The sequence below is a fragment of the Amphiprion ocellaris genome, chromosome 14 (genome assembly GCF_022539595.1).
Source record: "Amphiprion ocellaris isolate individual 3 ecotype Okinawa chromosome 14, ASM2253959v1, whole genome shotgun sequence".
NCBI classification, from domain to species: Eukaryota; Metazoa; Chordata; class Actinopteri; family Pomacentridae; genus Amphiprion; species Amphiprion ocellaris.
In genome coordinates, this window is record NC_072779.1 from 2,796,903 (window position 1) to 2,819,238 (window position 22,336).

General features: G+C 40.8%; 2 protein-coding genes across 3 annotated transcripts in view; one reads left to right on the forward strand and one right to left on the reverse strand.

Moving 5' to 3' along the window:
- The window catches only part of trim37 (tripartite motif containing 37), a 44,137-nt gene extending 40,738 nt beyond the window's left edge, over positions 1-3,399 (forward strand). The window contains exon 25 of the mRNA XM_023270310.3: positions 428-3,399. Coding sequence (XP_023126078.1) covers positions 428-474 — 47 coding nt within the window. The 3' untranslated portion in view covers positions 475-3,399. The remainder of the gene's footprint in view (positions 1-427) is intronic.
- Positions 3,400-15,299: 11,900 nt separating this feature from the next.
- ppm1e (protein phosphatase, Mg2+/Mn2+ dependent, 1E) overlaps positions 15,300-22,336 on the reverse strand; it is a 67,973-nt gene continuing 60,936 nt past the window's right edge. For both annotated transcript variants that reach the window (XM_055017096.1, XM_055017095.1), the window contains exons 5-8: positions 21,316-21,504; positions 20,968-21,111; positions 19,031-19,124; positions 15,300-17,589 (exon numbers count right to left, since the gene is read on the reverse strand). In XM_055017096.1, coding sequence (XP_054873071.1) covers positions 16,658-17,589; positions 19,031-19,124; positions 20,968-21,111; positions 21,316-21,504 — 1,359 coding nt within the window. In that variant the 3' untranslated portion in view covers positions 15,300-16,657. The remainder of the gene's footprint in view (positions 17,590-19,030; positions 19,125-20,967; positions 21,112-21,315; positions 21,505-22,336) is intronic.

Genomic DNA, 22,336 nt, shown 5'->3' on the forward strand with positions numbered 1-22,336 from the left:
GCTTTCCGATGTGGTTTGTTTCATTTTACTGGTAATAACACACCACATTCTCCACCTTAGCAGAATAATATCTCTGTTTTCACTTTGCATCATTTCCTCTCAGGTTTTTATTTTGACTGAACATTTGCATAAAAACAAATAGGATGAAGTTGAAACATGCTAAAAAGCTCCACAGAGCAGTTTGGTGGTGATTCTCTGTGAGTTTGTTGCTCTTTCTTTCATGACATGTGATTCAAGATCTTCAATCTAAAAATAACTTTTGTGTGTTACAGAATAGTTAATAGTCAGATATTTGGGAGCATGTGGCTGTTCGCATGTCTTTTACAGATGCTTTTAGTGTGTGGATGTAAATTTTTCAGCCCCAGCTCACACTAATGGAGCGTCTCTGCAGCACCGGATGTGTTATTTGTCCTCTTCCTTCTTCCAGGAGAGCAACTTCTGTCTGATGATATGAGTCTGCCTGCTGACAGGTGATTTCCTCTGTCAGACCGATGCTTTACCCTCAAAGGCCTCACAGCGACGCAATAACGGCCGGAGACGACACACGAGCTAGTAACACACATCAGTAGAGTAGACGCTGCTTGTTATGCATGAACTGAAGACACTGCAACAACAAGAGGACGCTTCTTTTTGTGTTCTGACTATTTTCAGAATTGAATGATCATAGAATTAATTGTAACAATGGCAACCTGTCAAGGTAGTCTAATCGTATTGTGTTAATATAGTGAAAAATCACAGTTTTATGCTAGAATTGGACATTATTTCATGGTCAGTTCAGTCGATATGTCACAGATAAACACGACTGCCACATCTGTTTGTTCAACAATTAAATCTGAAAATCTTTAAGGCATAAAAATTGTTCACTTTCCCTAGCATGGTCTGTGGACATTTAGTCACTTTAATGAAATTTCAACATAAATCTGTTAAGTTCTCTGTGTGTCGAGGCTTCTGTAAGTCTGACCAGTCTGCACTGTACACATGTACATAACCTATATCCTGTCAATAAGAGTGTTTTCTAATATATGCTGCCGGTGTTTAGTTCAGTCGGTCGACTCCTACTCCACATCCTTCACCTGTGTCCCTGTAGCCTGAAAACGTCTTTATTGTCTCAAACGCTCGCTTTCAGTGACACTGCAGCTTGTCGGCAGCTTCGGCTCCTTGTGTGTGTTTCTTTTCTGAGGCGAACCCTCATTTTTACCGGTAATTTATGCAAATGTCTCCTGTTTTAATACCAGCTGCAGCAGGACGTCTGTCTTTATCTGACATTTGAAAAGGCTAAATGATCACTGAATCACCTGGATTATAAAACTACCGCTGGACTGCGGGAAGGTCTGTGGGCTGAAACTTTGAAACACGCTGCAGACTTCAGAATGAAGGTTTTAACTTTAACATCGCTGTAGATATGAGGGCAACATGTTTGACCTACAGAAAGCTGCTGCAGTACACTTAATGTCCTGCACAACTGAAAATTCACCAAGGAACAGTTTGAGACGTAAATGAGACGATTGGTGCTGCTCTCCTTTCTGTGGTGGGATAATGAAGATTCAGCCTGCAATAGGTGAGCTTAGCTTAGCTTAGCGTAAAAACTGGAACTGGGGAAACAACGGCAACAGAACTCCCATCTGCTCCCCTTCCTTTGACATGGAGGCCAAGTTTCTCCTTCTCTCTGTAAATCTGAATCAAACGACTGCTCTGTAAAGGTGGAAACTTTCAGATAAGAACTCACAGCAGCAAATAAAACGCCTTTTTCATAACAGACATTTTGACTTTTTATAGTGGCAGTGAACCTGAAACTGAAGCAGCTTTATTATAGTAACACCTGCCTGCTGTAAAACTTCTATACCTGGTTTGTATTTAGCGCTCCATCGGCAAAACAAATGATGCTTTTTGAGGGGTCAGTTCACCTAAATTACACAAAGCTTTCTGTTTATGAGATTTCTGCCTCTGCGAGGATACAATAGAGGTGAATGTAGGGCCGCTGTTGATTTATGCAGCAATTATCTTCTCAGTAAATCCTCTAAAAGAAGCAGAAGATGAGGGAAACATGACCGTCATACTTTTATTAGGGCTAAAAACATCATATCCTGGTTAATGTGACAGATATTGCAATGTGAGACTTGTTTTCAGAGGGAATAATTTAAAATTAATGTTATTTTTGCTGCAGTGTGCACCAAATAAACCTGTTGCCCTATGTCTGGAGATTCTAACTTACAGGCTGCAGCACCACAACGCTTCGTTTTGCCTTCTTAAAAATATTGCAGCCGCAGTGATTTAGATATTGCATTTTTCCAGTTGCAATTTTGATAATATTTCAGTAATATTTCCCTGGATTACTGCAACCAACTGTCCAAAATCTAGATATTCATTCACATTAACTACAATTGAAAACCAAGAATGCTTGAAAATAATATTTTTTTTCTACCGTAAAAAAGAAGCAAAAGTTTAAATATGAATAATTTTTTTGTTGTTGACGAATAAATGTTAATAAAATAGTCATTACACTTCTGGATAAATGGAAATATGCCTTTTGTAGCTGCTGTAGATAATCCACAGGACAGTTTTGACTGGAAATATGTGGGACTATTTAAACAGAAAACAGGACAGATTGCCCCGTGGATTACCCCCATTTGGAGAAAAACAACTAAAACCTTCTGCAGAGAGGAAATGTCCTCATGATTTGGGCGAACTGACCCTTTAAGTTGTTCTGCATTCGAGGTCATTTTTAATTCTCGGAGAACTTGACAGCGAAGCTTAATAGACCTCAGTGTAATTACGTAACGTGTGCTCTGCTGCGCTGCTGGCTTTTCTTCATGGATTTATTCTTTCTCACCTCAATGCTCCCAACAAACAGAGCAAACACAAGTCAGAACTGCTGCACATTACTGGGAGGAAACACACGTTTGGAAGTGGAGCAGCTTTTTAAAACTCTCTGCACTTTGTAAGACTGTTGACTGACTCTTTCCTCTTCCTCGAGCCATAAGTTCCTTTAAAAGACACTTAATGTTAACATGTTGTCTTAGTTTACACTGTAAATATGCGGCTTGCTGTACATGTGCCTGACAGTGCATGGCTTTATTGGCTGATCTGGAGGAGGACAGACGTCTTGTTCTCACCAAGACTGACCTCTAGACGTTGTTGTTTGAATTATTCTTCACCTGGACGAGTCCAGTCCAGCCGATTACGTGATCTGTCTGCTCTGTTGCCGTCGCTGTTCACGGACACGACTGAGACGTGGGAAACGGCGACCGAACTCTCACCGTTTAACGACCTTTCCTCTTATCTGTGCTTGTGTCAAAAGCTGCTTTTCTTCTGAATGTTCCCAGGATGCACTGGGTATGTTTTGATGTGTATATTTCCTTTTTGTGTAATAAATGAAGTGTTTTATGATATTCCAATGGAGCACATTCTCATGTCTTCTGTCTGACATTACTTTGCGGTTGGATAACAGATGATGTCTATAGAAATGTAGAATTTATATCAATACAAAGTTGGTTTTCCTGAGATTTAATAATATTTTTGTCTAATAGAGGTTTGCTTTTTGTTTGTAAGTTAGATGATGGATGTTTCCAGCAGACAGTTTGCATAATATTGTATCTGTCTTTGTTTTCTCTTTAAATGTCTGTCCTAAAGAGTGTTTTCTGATGATCTGACTGCTCCAGTTTCCTGCAGTGGTGAAAGAAATATTCTAATCTTTTACGTAGAAAAGTAGAGCAGCCAGAGCCCTGCATTCAAAATGTTTTCAGTAACACAACAAACATATTAGCATTGAGGTGAAGTACCAGAAATGACAGCGCTACTCATGCAAAATGGCCCATTTAAGAACATTTCGTGCTAGCTTATTGGATTCTAGGTATTGACATGTTACCAGATGTCTCTGACGGCTGTTCTGTGGAGCCAAATGCAGTCTTCGGGGACTGAACCACAACCAGTAATTAGACTGTAGATAAGCTTGAGAAAAACCAACACAAAAGACCAAAAAAGGACGAGCTAAAACTATGAAAGAACATAGCGATCACAGAGACTCAAAACAAGATGCAGAACAGCCACAAACAGGACCAAAGACCTCAAAGAGACTCCAAACTAAAAAGAGACACAAAATAACTAGAAATGTACCCAAGGAATTAATTAGAGTTAAAAAGACATGCAAATGAAAACAGAGGAGGGGGCATTGAAGGGTGATGGAAACAAAAAAAGTAAAAAGCAGCACAAAATGACAAAAAGAAGACAGAACAACTAAAACAAGGACAAAGACAACAAATACAAAAAAAGAGGTGTAAGGCGACCACAAAGAAATAAAACAAGACGCAGTGTCACTAAATATCCACAAATACAAGCAAAATGACCACAGAAAGACAAATGGCTACAAAATAAGCAGAACAAGGACGACGATGACAAATACAAGAAAACAAAGAGACCATGAAACACCTTAAAGAAGATGCAGAATGGCCGTAGAGACAAAAATAAACTCCAAAACAGAGACATGACAGGTAACAAATAATAACAGAATAACTAATGGGAGACTCAAAAGAACATAAAATGACCAAATACTAAAGAATGAAGCTAATATGCAAAGTCTTCAAACTCTAGAGGCAGAAAATGACAACTAATAGAAGCAAAACAACAAGCAAAATGGCTACGAATGGTAGCAGAACAACTGAAATGTGACTAAAAACAGCTAAAAATGACACAAAATGACCACTGAGACAAAAATGACCCAACATTTAAAGACTTTTAAGAAGTTAGTATCTTGCTTGTTTAAATAAGGGGGCGGATGGTTGGTTGAGGTTCCCAATAGCAGCTTTTTTGAATGTACTGTCAATTAGTTAATAAATATGGCATTAATTTATTACATGGACTTATAATGAAGCTATTAAGACACTGAAACTCATTTTTCTCGCTCATTAAAGCTCAGTCCGACTCCAACACTGGTTCCAGTAAAAGCCGTCTCCTTCCTCGTTTCCACACCGGAGGAAGAACCGTCACGTTCTTTCCCTTTTTTCCTGAATTTCTGGCAGAATGGAGAGAATAAAGCCAGATTATGAGTGCGGTGAAATGAGTCTTTTTATAGAAAGAATGTGGAGGACTGCTCACTTTTGTAAAGCTGTTTATGTAACAGCAGACAGCACTGTTCCACATGAAAGCCCTGTTACAGCATCACATCTCCTCACACTGTGGCTTCTGGCATCTCACGCTGCTGCTGCTGGAAAAACACAATTTGTGCAGGTTTTCCCTTTATTACCTGCTGTGACTGAACAAAAATCACCCCTTCTCATTACCCCGGGGCCTGTTTGACTGGTGGCGGTTACAGCGGTGTCACCTTTCTGAATGTGTGCTCTTGGTTTTAAATTTTAAGATGGAGCTCATGTGACGTCAAAAGCAGGAGACTAAAGGGATGTTTGAGCCCCGAGCTTTGGATTTACTGCTTAGTCAGTAACCGGAGACAGAAAATCCCCGTTGTTTCCAACTCAGGAGGGCTGCAAGAGAAACCTGGAGAGGTGTGAGATGATTAATGGGGGGAAAAAAAGAAAAAATCTACCTTTGCTTTTGTGAAATAAATATTTGATAATGTGACCCATATGGGCCTCGAGCAATTAATTACATGAAAGTGTACAAAACTCATCTGAAACCTGCAAAAAGTAGTAGGTGCTGCTGTGTTTTTCCAAGATTATATGAGGGGGTTAGAAGCAGAGTGGTCTAGCCCAGCGATCCCCAGCCACCGGGCCGCACAGAAATAATAAAAAACTTATTATTTTTTATCTTAGTTCTTGCGGAGTCTACACGGTGTTTTATTTTGAAAAATGACTAGATCGTCTTCCCGTCACTTCCGTCTGTGCTTGCTTCATGCCCAACCGTTCAATGTAGCCGTTAATCCAACCCCTGCCACAATTAATAAAAAATGTCTCTGGAGAGTTTCTTTAAAAAGAGGGAGAGGCTGAGACAGAAGTAAGTAGGAAGTAAATGTGTATTTAGCAATAAAAAGTCATTTTATTCATTTAGGACAGGATTATTATTTGTTATATGCGCGATGACTGTCTTTCTTGAAACCGGTCCGTGGTACAAAATGATTGGAGACCACTCGTCTAACCCACAAAAAATACGAAATTGAGTTTTATATAATTTCTGTAATAGTTTATGATGTAGATTTTAGTGGCAAAGTGATCTACCCCACAACCCAAATACAAAGGGTCCTCGACTTACGGCGTTCAATCGTTTCGTTGGAACTGGTTACGTGAAACTAGTTGGAGAGCGGAGCGGATGAATACGTCGTTACGCGGCGCTATAAGATGGCTTTGTTTCCATTCTCCAGTTGTACGTCACCTTGGATTGTGCTACATTCACTAACTTTTTGCCCTTCATTATGGCTCCCAGGCTTGATCAAGTAGTAAAAACAGGTCAACATATTCTGTTGTCTTCTTGTAAAATGATTTATACATGCATGAATGTCATTGGTATTCATGACTTTTATGAAGAACTGATCGATATGGTGATGCCCGTAGTGGCTTTGTTTACATTGTTGCCGGAGTTCTGACTTGCGGCAAAAATTGACCTACATCAGGCCATAGGAACAGGACTCCGACTTAAGTTGAGGACCCCCTGTATAGCGTTACAGTGGTGCTTTGAATGTTAGACCTTTATTTTTGCGTCATCGTTCACTGGCAGACTAGGCCAATGAAATCGATTCCAGTTGAATTGTACCAATAAATCTAGAAGAGTCCCAAATCGTGTGGAATAGGTCATGAAGAAAAACGGATAGAAACCAAGGAAAGAGTGCTTTACGAAGACCAAATCTGGTGAACAGAGGAAAGTTTAGGCAAGACGGATCAGGGACAGTTTTCACTGTCTGCTGAAATATTTCTAGATGGATAGATGGATGAATGGATAGATACTTTATTAATCCCGAGGGAAATTCAAGATAGATTCAAGTGAGTGAAGATGGGCGCTTGAGCATTTTCAGAGGGTTTTGGGAAATGGGTGATTGGAATACAGAAAATTCTTACCTTGAAGGTGTTTTTGTTGACATATAGTAACTCACAGGGCTGTACAGTGGATTGGTGGTTAGCACTGTCGCCTTGCAGCTAGAAGATCCCCGGTCCAGGCCTTCCCAGGATCTTTCTGCATGGAGTTTGCATGTTCCCCCTGTGTGTGGGTTTTCTCTGGGTACTCGTTAGCGAGGTTAATTGGTGATTCTAAATTGTCTGTAGGTGTCTATGAGAGTGTGATTGTTTGTCGCTATATGAACCCCCTTGGTAGACTGAAAAACTGTCCTTTCAGTCAGCTGGGATAAACTCCAGCCCCCTGCAACCCTAATGAGGATTAAGTGGTGTATAGATAATGGATGGGTACTAACTCACATAGACTTGATGACTTTTCTTGAAAACATGAAACTTTTAACCCATTTTTCTCAAAAACTGAAGAAAGTGGGTTAGACCACTCTCCTTCCAAACCCCTCATATGGAGCATTGGAATGTACACTACCATTAAAAAGTTTGGGGTCACTTAGAAATGTCCTTATTTTTCAAAGAAAAACATTTTTTTTCAATGAAGAAAGTATTTAATGAATGATAAATCCAGTCTAGGCATTGTTAATGTGATAATTGGCACCAATGGAAGCTTTAAACGTGGAGTATGGGGTCAGTCAGAGGCACTTTATGAGGAAAAATATAGAAATACAATTACAAGTTTTGCATTTCTGTCCAATATTTGAACAATCACTGAGCAGGTCTGATGGTGAAACAATCCAGTAGATTTATGATACTGTTACTAGAAGAATAATCAGGGTTTTAAAACTCATAGTGCTTCAAATAATTTAATGAAAAGTGGCTCAATAAGTGACTACGTGTAGATATTAAACATACACTATCATTTAGAAGTTTGGGGTCACTTAGAAATGTCCTTATTTTTGAAAGAAAAGCAGTTTTTTTCAATGAAGATAACATTAAATGAATGATAAATCCAGTGTAGACACTGCTAATGTGATAAACGACTATTCTAGCTAAAAACGGCGTGGTAGTTTGACTTTTCCTTGTGGATGCATTTGCGAGTGAAACCAAACCGCTCGACTTCACAACAATCACAACTTTACAGGAAAGAAAAAGCATCAGCCAGAGACTTGGTCTAATCTTTATATACATAATTAGTCACCAGTTACAGTACACATATTTATATACTACAGGAACACAGATAATACAGGTACTCAACGTATTTTGCTGTTTTGTTATTTTTTAATTCTATTTTTTTTACATTTTCTTCTTTACCTAATCTGCATGTTGAAGAAGAGTCAATCATGGGGTTTGTCTTCACACCTGGAGGACAAAAAGTACCCCCCCCCCCCCGTTTTACCACATTATCTACTGGTCTACATTTGAACCGTGCATCGGTCCAAGAAGTCCTCACTCCTTTTCAAATGTACACAAACGTCCAAACTGCTGAGGAATGCCGATACAACTGAAATGTCCTGCCTCCTTTATCGGAGCTCCTCTCTAAAGAAGAAAGCTTCACATTCGTTTTTTCCATCGATGAACTGAAAAGCTAGCAGACTTAGTGACTTAGTCTGATCCAGAGACATGATTTTAGGACTCCTGTGCTCTATGGGAAAAATGAATGGGAAATTGACTTCAGGAACTCAGCATTCACGCTCTTTCAAGTATGGCTGACAGAACTACATTTTGCTGCATCCTTCAGCAGAAGACAAACCCGCAGAGAGCCTTTTAATGCAACGTCATTATTGCTTACAGAGAAAAAGAAGAAGCTTTTCGTGTACATAGACACAGTGCAGATTCATGGAGGGCCTTACGGTTGGACAGTGATCATGGGAGAGCAGAGCCCAACTTCTGCTTACTTTCATCATGAGGGGAGGGAAACATCCGACTCAGGAACTTTTTAGTGCAGGCAGAGCGTGAGCGAGGGAGGGAATGTGGGTTTGTTGAGCTAAGGTGGAGGATTCACCACAACGAATGATGGCAAACGCTTTTATTGCTCATACAGTGACGACTTCTGTGGATTTTTAGTGATGAGTAACACCGCAGAACTAATTCACAGGGATTTAGTGAAGGTTTTGGTGAATGCGACCCGTGGATCTTTGTCACTGAGCTCTGTTGTGGTTCGTTTCTCCCTCGGTGCAGCGCTGAGCTTCATGTCGGTGCTGTGAAACTACATCAGTGGTTTGACAAAATCAACAGTGAATCACAGAGAATAGAAAAGTGCTACTGCGCTGCACAGGAGGGGAGGCCACAAGTACATGCTTCAGGGTTTCTGTCTGCACAGAGCAGGTTCCTAAAGCTGAACAGAACTGCTACCAGCTACCAAAACCACCGCACTGACAAAACAAGATCTTGTTATGATGACAAAGCCTATATTTGTAAGAAGAACTCTGGGAATTCCAGTCAATCTGAAATACTTAAATAAAATACAGGGGGTCCTCGACTTACGTTGAAGTTCCATTCCTACGACGTAAGTCAATTTTCACTTCAAAAATGTACACAAGGCTGTTAAGTATATTACGATATTGATCAGTTCTTCGGAAAAGTCATGAATACCAATGACTTTTCATGCATGTACGAGTCATTTTACAAGAACATAACAGAATATGTTGTTTTTACAACTTGATCTACTTGGTCATGCTTGGGAGCCATAATGAAGGGCAAAAAGTTAGTGAATGTAGCACAATCCAAGGTGGCGTACAACCAGAGAATGGAAACAAAGCCGTCTTATAGCGCCGCGTGACGACGTATTTGTCCACTCGTACGTAGGTCGAGGACGCCATAAACCGAGGACCCTGTATCTCAACAACTATTGGATGGATTGCCATGAAATTAAGTTTTTTTTTTTATATATACAGCCTGAAACTATAGATGCCAAAGCAGTTGAAATGATTGAACTAAGTGTAGCTAACCTTTCTACTCATTTATAAAAACAGATAAAGACTCTTTATACAAGTACCACATTTTGTAATCGCCATATTGTGCCCCTTTTCAGTCAACTGATGAAAGACATGTTCTCAAAATGTCTTTCAATTTTCAGCTCTAAACACTCCAACGATGGTTCATTTCATTCTGACTGTTTAACCCCTGGTTTTAGTCCTGTTGTTTCAGTGTCTGTAGCTGTCCACGCCCCCTTCAGGAAGAAGACTCTCTGCCTCTGATTGAGATAGACACAAATAACTGAGAAACCAGGGCTTTCCATCACTTCTAACTTTCTGAGTGATAATTAACTAAAAATTGAGTTTGTCAGGTGACACTATGTTATAAAGTCTTTATGTTATCGGTGCAGAGCAGCAGTTTGGAAATGGCTCTAAGGTGACTGCTGGTTAGGTAGTTATAACGGGCTGCGTTTCAGCCACTAGTTCATACTTGTTCCATTGTCTGACAACAAACAGAAACATATTTAAATGGGAACAGCTTTACTAAGACTTCAGCTGAATTAAAATACAGTGTATGTGAGCACAGCGAGCAGGAGAGAAGCAAACGGATGTAAACACCAGCTGGATTTAGGTTTCACTGAAGCACAACAGAGGACATGAAAACACAGTAACCCATCCAGTCTTTGTTATTTGTTTTCATTATCTCTTAATATTCCTCAATTTTCACAGAGTTCTGACCAGTGGACACAGAATCACAGTTAACATTAGCCACACAATACGCTAACACCAAGGATCTTCCTGTTGTTGTGGTGTCATTGTCATCATTATTTAAATTTCTGTAGCCAACTGTTGAACATTTTTGCTTAAAAAACCTTGTCATTATAACAAGATCTTGTTTTCCAATGCCACCTCTGCTTCACCAGAGTTTCTGGCCGTGTTAAAGATCTGATCTGTGGCTCTAAATGAGGCCAAAACTCTGCAGCAGCTCCATGTGTTCCTCATCTCTAATCAGCCTACACTGGCAGAACTGGAATGAAAACCTACCAGCTAATGATAAATTGATTGGCAAGGTGTTTTTTTAAGGCTGATAAAAAAATTTTTAAATCAAAACAATTGCAGACAGGTAGCACAGAATTTTAAGCTGATAATCAACATCTTAAGGTGTGTTTTTCCCAGGCTGTCGGGGTGAGAAAGCAGGGTGAAACAGCAGCTAGGCCACAATAGGACACTATGACTCTCCAGTGAAAGCCAGACTGGTTCAACACTTTTATATTCTCGACCAGCTTCTCAATAACATCACATGTTCACCACCACCTCAGTCTGGTGGTGTGACCTTTAGACAGTCCACCATCTGACTGTTTTAAAGTAAATATCTGACCCAGCTTTGGGGCCTCATGGAGCATGGATCAAAACTACTGATTTACAAGACAGAATTATTCTATGTACACTCCTCCAGCACTCGCTCAACTCACAATTAGTACTCATAATATACATACACATCCGTGCCTAAGGGAATATTTGATATGACTGTGATTTCCTTCCATCTTCTTGAGACAAACACTGTGGCGATACTTCCACAAATCAAAGGGATCCAGTGGCTTTAGTTTGTTGTGTCTCAACAATACATTCCTCATAGCTAGACGCTCCCTAGAAAGACGAATGTCTCCAAAAAAACAAAGAAAAACACCACCTCACGAAGCTTCCCAGAGTCTCTGAGGAAATTCTAGGACAGGAGGTACATTCTGCTCCACCGACATCAGTCCACAGGATGGTTTCAGGAAAACTACCAGCAAGACTGAAAGGGAAAGTGATGCTGGGAACCTGCTTATGACTATTATCTGAAATTCTTGGGGGGCCAGGAAAATGGAGGCACAGTTTACAGAACCTGGATATCACTAACATTTGGAAATTCAGGGCATCAAACAAAAAAGTGGGGTTACAGTTTACGATATTACAGAAGTAATTAACGTGTCCAAATGGCAGTCAAACTGGTAAACAATAGCTAACAATAATAATCTGCTCAATAGCCTTTCCAAAACCCAAAACACGAGAGAAAAGTGTAGGAATGGAGTCAATAATGTGTTTTTTTGTGGCATATATAATGATGAACTCCACTACATGAGGTCACAGGTGTCATTTTAGTACTTTAAACTTGAAAGGGATTGACAGTTATGAAGCTGATGTGTTTGCCTGTGGTTTTTATAGTAGTTTTCATAGTAAATTTGCTGTATAGTTAGGTTACAGTCATCAAGCATGGTTAGATACAGGAGGTTACATGTTAAATGCAAAGTGACAGAAGTGTCTCCACAGATTAGACTTGCCAAGTTAACTGGGAACGAGTGCTGTTAGACTTATTAGAAAGGGATTAATATGAGTCTAATATGAAACTTTTCATTATAGTATCATATAAATCAGCAGGAGGATTATTATTTGGAGGTTACATAGTTGTTTGTTGATCATAATAATAATGTAACATTAATAAGGAACTCTGAAGAGTAGGTATTTGGGGTTACATATGGCTTTTGTGTCTTAGCCTTACGAAAGGCGGCAGAAAAACTGAGTTTGAACATTTGTATTGACCTGATAGCTGAAATGCAGCATGTTAGACAGCAGAGAAGGGGCACTCCGATGCAGAATCTGTATCAGATCAGACACAGATCCAGTTATAAAGGCTGTGTGGGGTCATGGGGCAGCCTCAGTGGACTCTTGTGATGGTGGGAGATATCTTGCAGGGATGTTTGCTGTGTGGTGTTGTTGCACAGGGACTAACACCACAGCCCTATTTACACCTGATAACGCTCTTACCGCAGGCTACGAGGCACAAAATATGCAGTTTCTCTGTATGCTGTTGTATGCTGTATGTATACTGCTGGGAAATACTCATGTTCACCATCTTTATGAGAAGTTTAACACCACTCTCACATCTGTACGGCAACTTATATACGAAGCTACTGCAACATCACCAGCAGCCCGTTAGCTTAACTTAGCATAAAGACAGAAAGCAGGGGTAACAGCTACCATGGCTTTGTGGAAAAGCTAGCAAAATCCACAAATTCTAACACATTATATAGTGTTTATTTAAAATACACACAAACATATAAAATAATGACAAATTGTTGGCAGTTTTTTAACCCTCTGACCAAGCCAAGCTAGCAGTTTCCACCCGCTTACAGTCTTCAAACTAGAAGCTAACTGTTGCTAGCAAATTCCTAGCTAGCTTGTTTTGCTGTCGGGCTGATAGGAAAAAGTCTTATTTAAATGTGTTGGTAAAAGTCTTAGAAGTGCACTTTTAGATACACATATCATGCTTAAAGACAGAGGGTGAAGTTAATTTTATTGTTTTAGCTTTTGACAGAGCCATGCTAGCTGTCTTTACGCTAAGCTAATCCAAGCTAATGTGTCTCTGAAATAGAAGAAAGCGTCACGTTTATGCTGCCTTTGGCTCTCCGAATGAAAGAAGTGCTAAAACCAAGCACAGGGGAATAACATTTCACAGATGAGGAATTATTTTACAGTACTTTACAGTTCTGGATTTGTTATTTGATATAAAACAGTAAGTAATCCCTCTCTTAAGCTAACATAAAGTAACTGTAAACACTGCGGTAACTTCCAGATGAGGAAAAGTGCTTTCCATTGTTATGTTAGCAATAAACTATTTCATTTACTTTCAGTTGTCCATAACCCTAGGACTGACAAGTGTTTGTTGTAGTTCTTTTTCATTGCCCGAGTCTTTATTTCCTCATACTTGGAAATAGATTGCAAAAATTATAGTCACCGGACACTTTATTGAGCACATCTGTGAGGTCTAATGCAATCCAATACAAGAGCTTTGCCATAAAGACTTCTTTTACAGAGTTTATGTCTGTGTGGATTCTCGGTCATCCAGGAAAAAGTAAAGCTAAATGCTTCAGTTGAAGGAAAATAGACTTCTGCTTGGTTCTTGAAGGTGTTTCATCTCTCAATCAAAAGGTTTCCTCAGTTTTAACCAGCTGATGGGGACTCCCACGTATTTATTCTCACACCAGAAGACATGGTTAATGGTTTGTTAATAACCCAACAGCGACTCGAAGTGTTAGTGGTTGTTAAACTGTCTCCATTCTAAGTATAAGTGGTGTTGTAGACTCTGTTTAGAGATTTCTGTTCCAGTTTTATGTAGATGGTTTCCTTTACTTCATGTCTCCAACCATCTGTCTTCACTGTCCAAAATGTGAACATTGCTGTTCTAGAAAGAGTTTCCCTTAATTTTTTTATGCATGGTAATCTTGGGTCATTAGCCTTGTTATTTAGGGTGTTTTTCCCATCACCGAGGTAGAACTGAAGAAGCATTTTGGATGAGTGAAACATCTTCAAGAACCAACTAGAGAAGTCCAGTTGCCTTTAACTGAAGCACTTTAGATTTCTTTGTCACTATTTCCAAAAAATTCCACTTCACATTGAGGTCATAGTGGGTTGTGGTGGTGTTATATTTCTCAGCTGTACCTAATAAAGTGACAGGTGAGTGTACATGTTGCCAGTTTGTAGTTTAAGCAAATGCCCTGTATGACTAAAACATATCTGGCATTTATATCCAAATAAATAGCTGGAAAATCAGTGAATTCTAATTATTTTATTTGTTATCTTGATTGATACCTTTGCATAATTAGGCACGGCTTTGCGTTGTGGCATCATCATGCGTCTATCAAACAGTTAAGCTACTGCTGGTTGTAGTTTCATATTTTTATGAAAGACAGACATGAGAGTGGTATTAATTTCCTCAAGAAACTATAAACACGAGAGTAAATCGGCCAAAACTATTCCTTTAAACTGGCTCAAAGTCATAGTGTGACATGTCTGCCAGTACAAGCCAGACTTGTCCTCAGTGGCGATGTCAACACATGAATCTAGTAATTAGTGATTGGTAAATGTGAAGGAAGTAGGCCTTAGTAACACATATATGGAAGGCACGTGTTCTGCAGCTTTCAACTATCCTGGCCCAACGTTGAATAGTTGTGGACTTATCAAGCCTGCTGGGAAATATTTCTGTTCCATGGGTCTTGTGTGAAAGGAAATACGATTGAAATACTTGCAGTAACTATGACGCCCAACAACTATAACAAAAATATATTTTTAAATGCCCCCCCCCCCCCCAAAAAAAAAAAAAAAAAAAAAAAAAAAAAAACAAAACCCTTATCCCAGGAGCACATCCCCATCTGGGATACTGGAATATATTAAGCATTTATTCAGGTAGGTGACTGCTAATCTTCTATAATCCTGTGCTAAATGCTTTTATCTGCAGACAAATTGTGGCTGGATAATGGCTAGGGTCACTGACTGTATAGGAGGGGGCAGAACACCATGTGCCTTCAGCCCCAGAAACCAGCAGCAACAATTGTTCCAGCCTCCTCTGTGGATGTTATTCATCCACCACCAAAGGATTGCTGAGGAGACAACGAGGCAGGCAGGGCCATTAGAGCTTAATTTAATGCTTGGTCGCTCGACATTCTCGACAGCTGTCTCAAGACAAAAGACGATGTGTGTCACTTAACCCTAGGTGACTTCAAATGGGAAGAAAGAGAAGTGATCACACAGTCAACCTCTTTTTACTTTCTCTTGGACGCAGGAAAATGTGTGTGGATGTGCTGTTTAAATGGTATTTTGTGTGTTTGTGTTCAAAGATTGTTTAGTTTCAGTCATGGGAAGTCTTACTGCTACTGTGCGGCTACAGTGATGGATGATAAGAATGTCTTTTCAACTTTGTAGGAACAGTTCATGAACAAATCATCATCATAGCCAAAATTCTGGCAATATCACCTTAATAAATGCATGTGGGTGGTGGTGGACATATATATCATCCAAAAGTAACAGGAAATTACAGTACAGAACACTAAAAACATGTCTGAGGTCATGAGGAACAGTTTGTTTATCCAGTAGATATCTTTATAGAAAATACTGCTATTAATACTACCCTCAGAAACAGCTTAAGTTCATCAGACTTGCTGTGGATGAAACGGAGCAAATCCTCAACATATTGGTCTAATTTTCAGGTGTCCACATACTTTTGGCTGAGTAGTGTATTCTTCTGCAAGATTATCTTTTTTCTATTCTATGTACCAGAGAGCATCAAAACTCGTCCCATATTGCATTTTCTTTCTTTCCAAAATAGATAACATCTGTCGATAACATCTGTGTAAAGAGTGTGGCGCGACCAAGTCCATAAATTAAACTTAAATGTGTGTTCAGACTGAATGGAAGTGCACTGAAGAGCTTTCATAGTCCAGCAGAGAATAAAGCCTCAGCTAGCTGACGAGTCCAGCCAATTGATTTTAAAATGTACCTGTGACTCCAGCTGTTTGTTATTTGCTTCTAAACTCTCTTTTATTTAGATATAATCGCACATTTCACACCTTAAATGCACTTCCTACAGTAAAGCGTGTCTCGTCCTTTCCTCAAACTGTTTGCTGCTTCAAAGATGCATTTTACATTCAGTCTGAACACATCTCAGTAACCTGCGGTTCCAGCTCTGGTTTCATGTTGACTGGTCACCATGGAGAGGATGCAGTTTTGCGTTTTACCTACAGCAGTAAGGAGCAGGGCTTGTGTTTAGTGGGCCAGCTTACATTTGGAAACATTTCGGCTTAGGACAGAGAGCACCACTTCTCCGACAGAGATTCAATAATCACATGACAACTGCAGGAGCCACAACTACCAACTATCAAAGAAAGACTTATTGTTGAAGGCAAAGGTGGGTGGGTCGGGGGGCGGAGGGGCAGGGAGCAGGGCTGAAGAAATGAAGGAGATGGTTTGGTTTGGGTCACCTCTTCAGATGGTGACATCGTGGGGCGCTGCCACGCCAGGCCTCCGGGTGGAGTAGTGCTGCATGCAGGGCAGCAAGGGGCCGGATGGTGACAGGCCTAGCAGCTCCTTGGACCTGCCTGGCCACCGCCGGCGCCACCGGCGACTACCGTAACCAGGCCTGTGGCTTCGCCTCACTGCCTGGCCTAACAGCATGGCTGTCTGGGGCCACAGTGGGTCCGTGAAGCTGGAGGTGCTGGGCTCCTGAAAAGGGATACAGGACCTGCGCTTCAGTGGGCGTTCTTCTCGGTAGATGTGGGAGGCTGTGAAGAGGTCGGAGCTGAAGTTGAAGCAGGGCTGCCTGTTACCCTGGATCAGGGAGATGCGGCCCTCCAGCGACGGCCCCAGCAGGCTGAGGCTCGTTCTGTCCGTCAACGAGTCCGTTCGGTCTTCGTAGCTGAGGTCAGCGGGAGCCGAGCACTGCTGCAGGGGCCAACCTCCGCGGCCCTTCCCCCCGATGTCCGCAGTGCTGCCTCCCTCACCGCCATCACGCTCCACCCTGACTGCTTCATCTTCCTCCTCCTCCTCCTCCTCTTCCTGCTCCTCCTCCTCCACCTCCGCTACGTCCTCCGCCTCCACCTCCCCCTCCATCACACCTTCCTCTTCCTCCTCGGTGCTGGTGGGCAGCGGAGAGCGAGGGTCCCGCAAGAAGACCACGATGACGGTGATGTTATCACTGGAGCCCGCGTCTCGGGCTGAGGCCACCAGCTTGTGGGCCACCATGGTGGTGTCTCCGGCGTTCTCCTGGAGATGGTCGCTGACCACCCGCACCGCCTCGTCTGGACCCACGGTGTCCCAGAAGCCATCACAGGCTAGGATCAGGTAGTCTTCTGAGCCGTCCAATGGGAAGATGCTATGGTCTGCGTCGCCACAGATGTAGGGCTTGTGCTCCGAGTCGCCTGCCAGCACAGATAAGAAGTTAGCCTGTTAGGAGCCGCTCAGACCGACATTCAGGACAGCAGAATTGCACAACTTTGCAACGGATCCGAGTGGAATGAGTCGATTCTCCGTCAGCAGCAAGTCTGTTCCTTATTTTGTAGATGTGAATTTGAAAGCATGTCGGCCAAATGCAAGGCTGACTCAGCTGCTGACTAATGGTGCAGTGATAAACTCTTAGAGTGAGTACTTTAACATGCCTTGATATTTATACAGTTAACATTTTATATAATAGTCATAATACCTTTACTTGTAAAGCAAACTACAAATTAAAATGACTACAAAAGTGCTTTAACGATATCTCTGAAACTATTAAAGGCAGTTAACTTTAATACGGAATAGATTAGAAAAGCAATGAAGCATTACTGGAGCAATGAAAGTTATGAAATAAGACAGAAAGTCAGAACATTGAGGCCAGCAGGTAATTACTAAAAACCTGGAAATGCAAAATGTTGACAATGTGTTTGAATGAGTCACTTAAAAGAACTCTGCGAAGAATATAAGACTAGCTGAGAAAGGATGTTGCAGAGCTTCAAAACCCTGACAGCAAAGATTCAAACACATCTTGTCTTTAGTTTGGACACCAAGACGCCTCGTGTGATATTTAGCTTCTCAGAAATGCACAATTTTATGGCACTTTTGGCAGGAAACACATCAAAACACACACAAAAAGACCAAATATCACAGTCTAGTGCAGGGGTGTCAAACATCTGGCCCGCGGGACGACTTTGTAATGTAAATTACAAATGTAAATTTGTAATTTACATTTACAAATTGTAAATTTGTAAATGTAAATTTGTAAAACTGCAAGTTTGAAATAATTTCTAGACCTTGATAAGTTGTTTTAATCATAAAGTACAATACTATATTGCTCATTGTTCTTTTGTGTCTCATTTTTGTAATATTTTGTCTTGTTTTTGTTGGTTTTTTTAGCCTGATTTTTGTCGTTTGTCTCATGCTTTTGTCGTTTTGATTCTCGTTTTTGTCATGTGTTTCCTTTTTGTCTCGCTTGTGTTTTTTGTTTTTTTTTCGTCATTTTGTGTTTTGCTTTATTTGTTATTTTGCGTTATTTTTATAATTTAGTGTTTTTTTAGTCTCGCTTTGTGTAGTTTGATTATTTTTTGTTGTTTTGTTTCTTTTTTGTCATTTTTGTCTCGTTTGTGTGATTTTTTTGTCTTTTTTGTCAATTTTTTTCACTTGTTTGTTTTGTTTCATGTCGTTTGTCTCATTTTTTGCCATTTTGTTTCTCTATTTTGCTCTGATTTTACTGCTCCGGCCCACTTGAGATCAAATTGGGCTGAATGTGGCCCCTGAACTAAAATGCGTTTGACACCCCTGATCTAGTATATGAAAATGTGTGTAGTATACACGTGGCATGCAGGGCGTCCAGCTGAACCACCGTACCTATCGCTCTGGATACCGACAGGCTGCCGTTGACCCTCCATGTGCCGAACCAGATCACACAACCTCCCAGAGCTTCAATCCTCTTCTTCTCATCCTGCAAACACATGGCGATAGTCACAATCTCAGCAACTGACTCAGTGCTGCACTTCACCTGCCTTTGCTGTGCACTTTAAAATGACAGTTCACTCCTAATGAATAACACCGGTTCTGTTTTTGGACTGAAAATGTGAAGCACACACTCAAAAAACAGCAGGAAGCACGCTAGGACACAACAATGAAGGATGTTACGCCACGCTGATAGCTGTTTGCGGTAGTAGTGAAAAATAATGGTGAATGTGTCTTCTAGTGATGCAGAATTTACAACAAAACAGTGACACTACACACAGTTTGATTTATGGACTAATAGCTATACATCTTACAGCAATGGCTCAACATTTTTGGGGAAAAATGCTTATTTGGGGGAGGATACTGCTCTTTTATTTGGCTTAACTTAGCACAAATATTAGAAACGGGACTTCTAAATGTCACTAATTAACAGTTTACACCTCATTTGTTTCATTCATTGAAAAACAAAAAAACAAATACAGAATAAAATTTTGCAGTTTTGCTGGAGATTACGTGCCAGAATATTTTTTTGGCTGCAACCAGTGATTTTCTGGCGCCTCCGCCTGTTGCCTGGCAACTGCTCCGAGCCAAAAAACATTTTGCCACATTCCCCTCAGTAAAATGTCAAATTCTTACACTTCGGTTCTTTTTGCTGATTAAACCACAGCTTTAATAAACGCTAACTGTTGCGTTACATAATACAGGTGCAGATACGGTTCATTAAAATGCAACAACATATAAAGAGACAGTTTTTTTGGTTTGTTTTGTTTTGTTGAGCTGCAAAGAGTTCATTGCCTTTCCAACTTCCACGCACAAACAGCGATGGTTCATCATGTTGGTCAAGTATGCATTGACCTGCAGAGACCTGTCTGCTTTATGTGTATTTATTACTCCGCCAAGGAACGCATACATAAGGCACTATGTGACGATTTGTGTACGTTTGTCTGTCTGTCTGTTAGCAACATTACTCAAAAACAGACTGACGGATTTGGATGAAATTTTCAGGGAAGGTCAGAAATGACACAAGGACCAAGTGATTAGATTTTGGCAGTGATGCAGCTTATAGTCTGGATCCACGGATTTGTTAAAGATCTCTGTATCATTGCCAGATAGTGGCACGGCGTCACTGTAACCATGACAACAAGTAGTTCACTGCCTGCTGATGATCACATGATTGTGATCCTACTACAAATCCACCGCTGAGGACTTATCAGGACTTATCTGTCTGAAATGATCCAAGGAACAACTGATTAAATTGTGGGGGTGTTTCTGAGTCCCATCAATTCCTGCTACATATTTAGGTCACATGATTCGGTATCTGTACATAACGTACACATGGATAATACACCTGAGCTCAGTGCAAGGTCATTTTGTTTGTGGGTGCATCTACATTAAGTGTTGCTGTGATTTCTGATCATCAGTAAGTAATAAACAAATGCTGCATTTCTGACAATGCCATTTGGGGGAATTAGCAGCCTTGGAGGAGGACTGCGCTCTCTGATTGCTTTTCTTCTTTGCGTCTGTATTATTACAAAAAAACAAGTTCCCCTGGCAGATGAGTTAAAGTCTGGTTATGTTGTTCTCGCCTTGTTGCTGAAGCTAAAAGCGATAATACTTTGTAATCCAGTATGGGATGCTTCATCTTATGCATATATTCCAACACGGTTCGATGCACCAACATATAAAATAACATGTTTTTTGGACCAGCTGCAAAGAATTTATCATGCATGTTTATTGTTTATTTTATTGACTTCTATGCAAATACAGCGATTGTTTATCATGTCAGTCAAGTGTGCATTCAGTCTCAGTGACAGAAGATGTGTGCGTCTCACCTCTCTGTCTGGTTTGTGTGGTTTCATCAGCTCCACCACCTGCCCTCTCCTGACCAGAATGACCTGAGAGTCGCCCAGCCAGGCCACGTACAACGTCCGACCCCGAAGGAATGTCACCACGCCTGTTGTGCCGCAACGAAGGTTCTGCCAAACACAAACATGTGCTACAATATTTAGCTGACAGCAACACAACACTTCAACTGTGTTCCTGTTTTACTGTATCGTCATGATATATTCTAGTAGACAAAAACATCGCAGTTAACCTGGTGGAGTATTCCTTCACATTTCTACTCTTCCAGTGCTCCGTGTTGCCTACTGTAACTAAAGTAAGGGGGTGGGGGCGGTTACCTCTCGTGAAGCCTTCTTCACGAAGCGTTCATCTGTGAGCCTGAAGGCTCTGTAGAGCGCCTCACTGGGGTCTTGGCTGAACGATTCCTGTCGAACCAAGTTGACGTGGAGATGGTTGGCCGCGTAAACGGCAGCGTCCACCCCGCCGTGACCGTCGAACACCGCAAAGAAAGCTTGTTCTTCCTGATCCTACAGAACAGAACAGAGACACTCAAAAACAAATATAGATACGATGAAAGGGATCATTAAGTACAAGCAGAACAGTTACTGATTGCAGAACGGTGACTTATTATTACAAAGCAAACCACATCTTACCTCTAGTTTTAGCTACAGAATAATCTTTCTGTCTGAACAAAGCAACAGTGGGTGAAGGCACTGAAAGAATCTACTTTGTAAAGATGTTTTTGAGTCATTTTGGGCTTTTTTGTATTCTTGATAGTCTGGAAACAAGGTCAAAGAGACGTCTGTGTAGATTCATATAATTCAGCTCAATACAACAGCTCTGCCATTGGTTTTACTTTTACAAAGCTTTTGTCTGTAGTCATGGTAAGAATGACTAAGTGCTTCCTAAGTGCTTCAGCAGGAGGCAACTTGACTTCCTTTTTGGTTGTTGAAGACGTTTCAACTCTCGTCTAAGTGGATTCCTCAGTTACACACTTGTTTGAAGGCAGCAGCTATCATATTCTCGACAAAGAAGGCAGATTGTTCATTGGAAGAGTGAAGGAACTGAAATACCCATCTACAAACAGATGAGGTACTTCCTGAGATCCCTTCTCAGACAGTTTTACCACTAGTGACACCTTGAGTCACCCCTTACACGGCGATTTCACAGTTATTCACAACCCAAGACATGTGAGTCTTGCATCGTAAAAAGAAATAAATGGGATTTTTCAACAGTTACAACTTAGAAACCTCTTAAATTAAGCTGAAACACCTTCAAGAACCACAAAGAGATGTTCTGTTACCTTCTACTGAAGCAGTTAAGAATGTCAGAGAAAGGTGCCCAGATAGCTCAAATGGT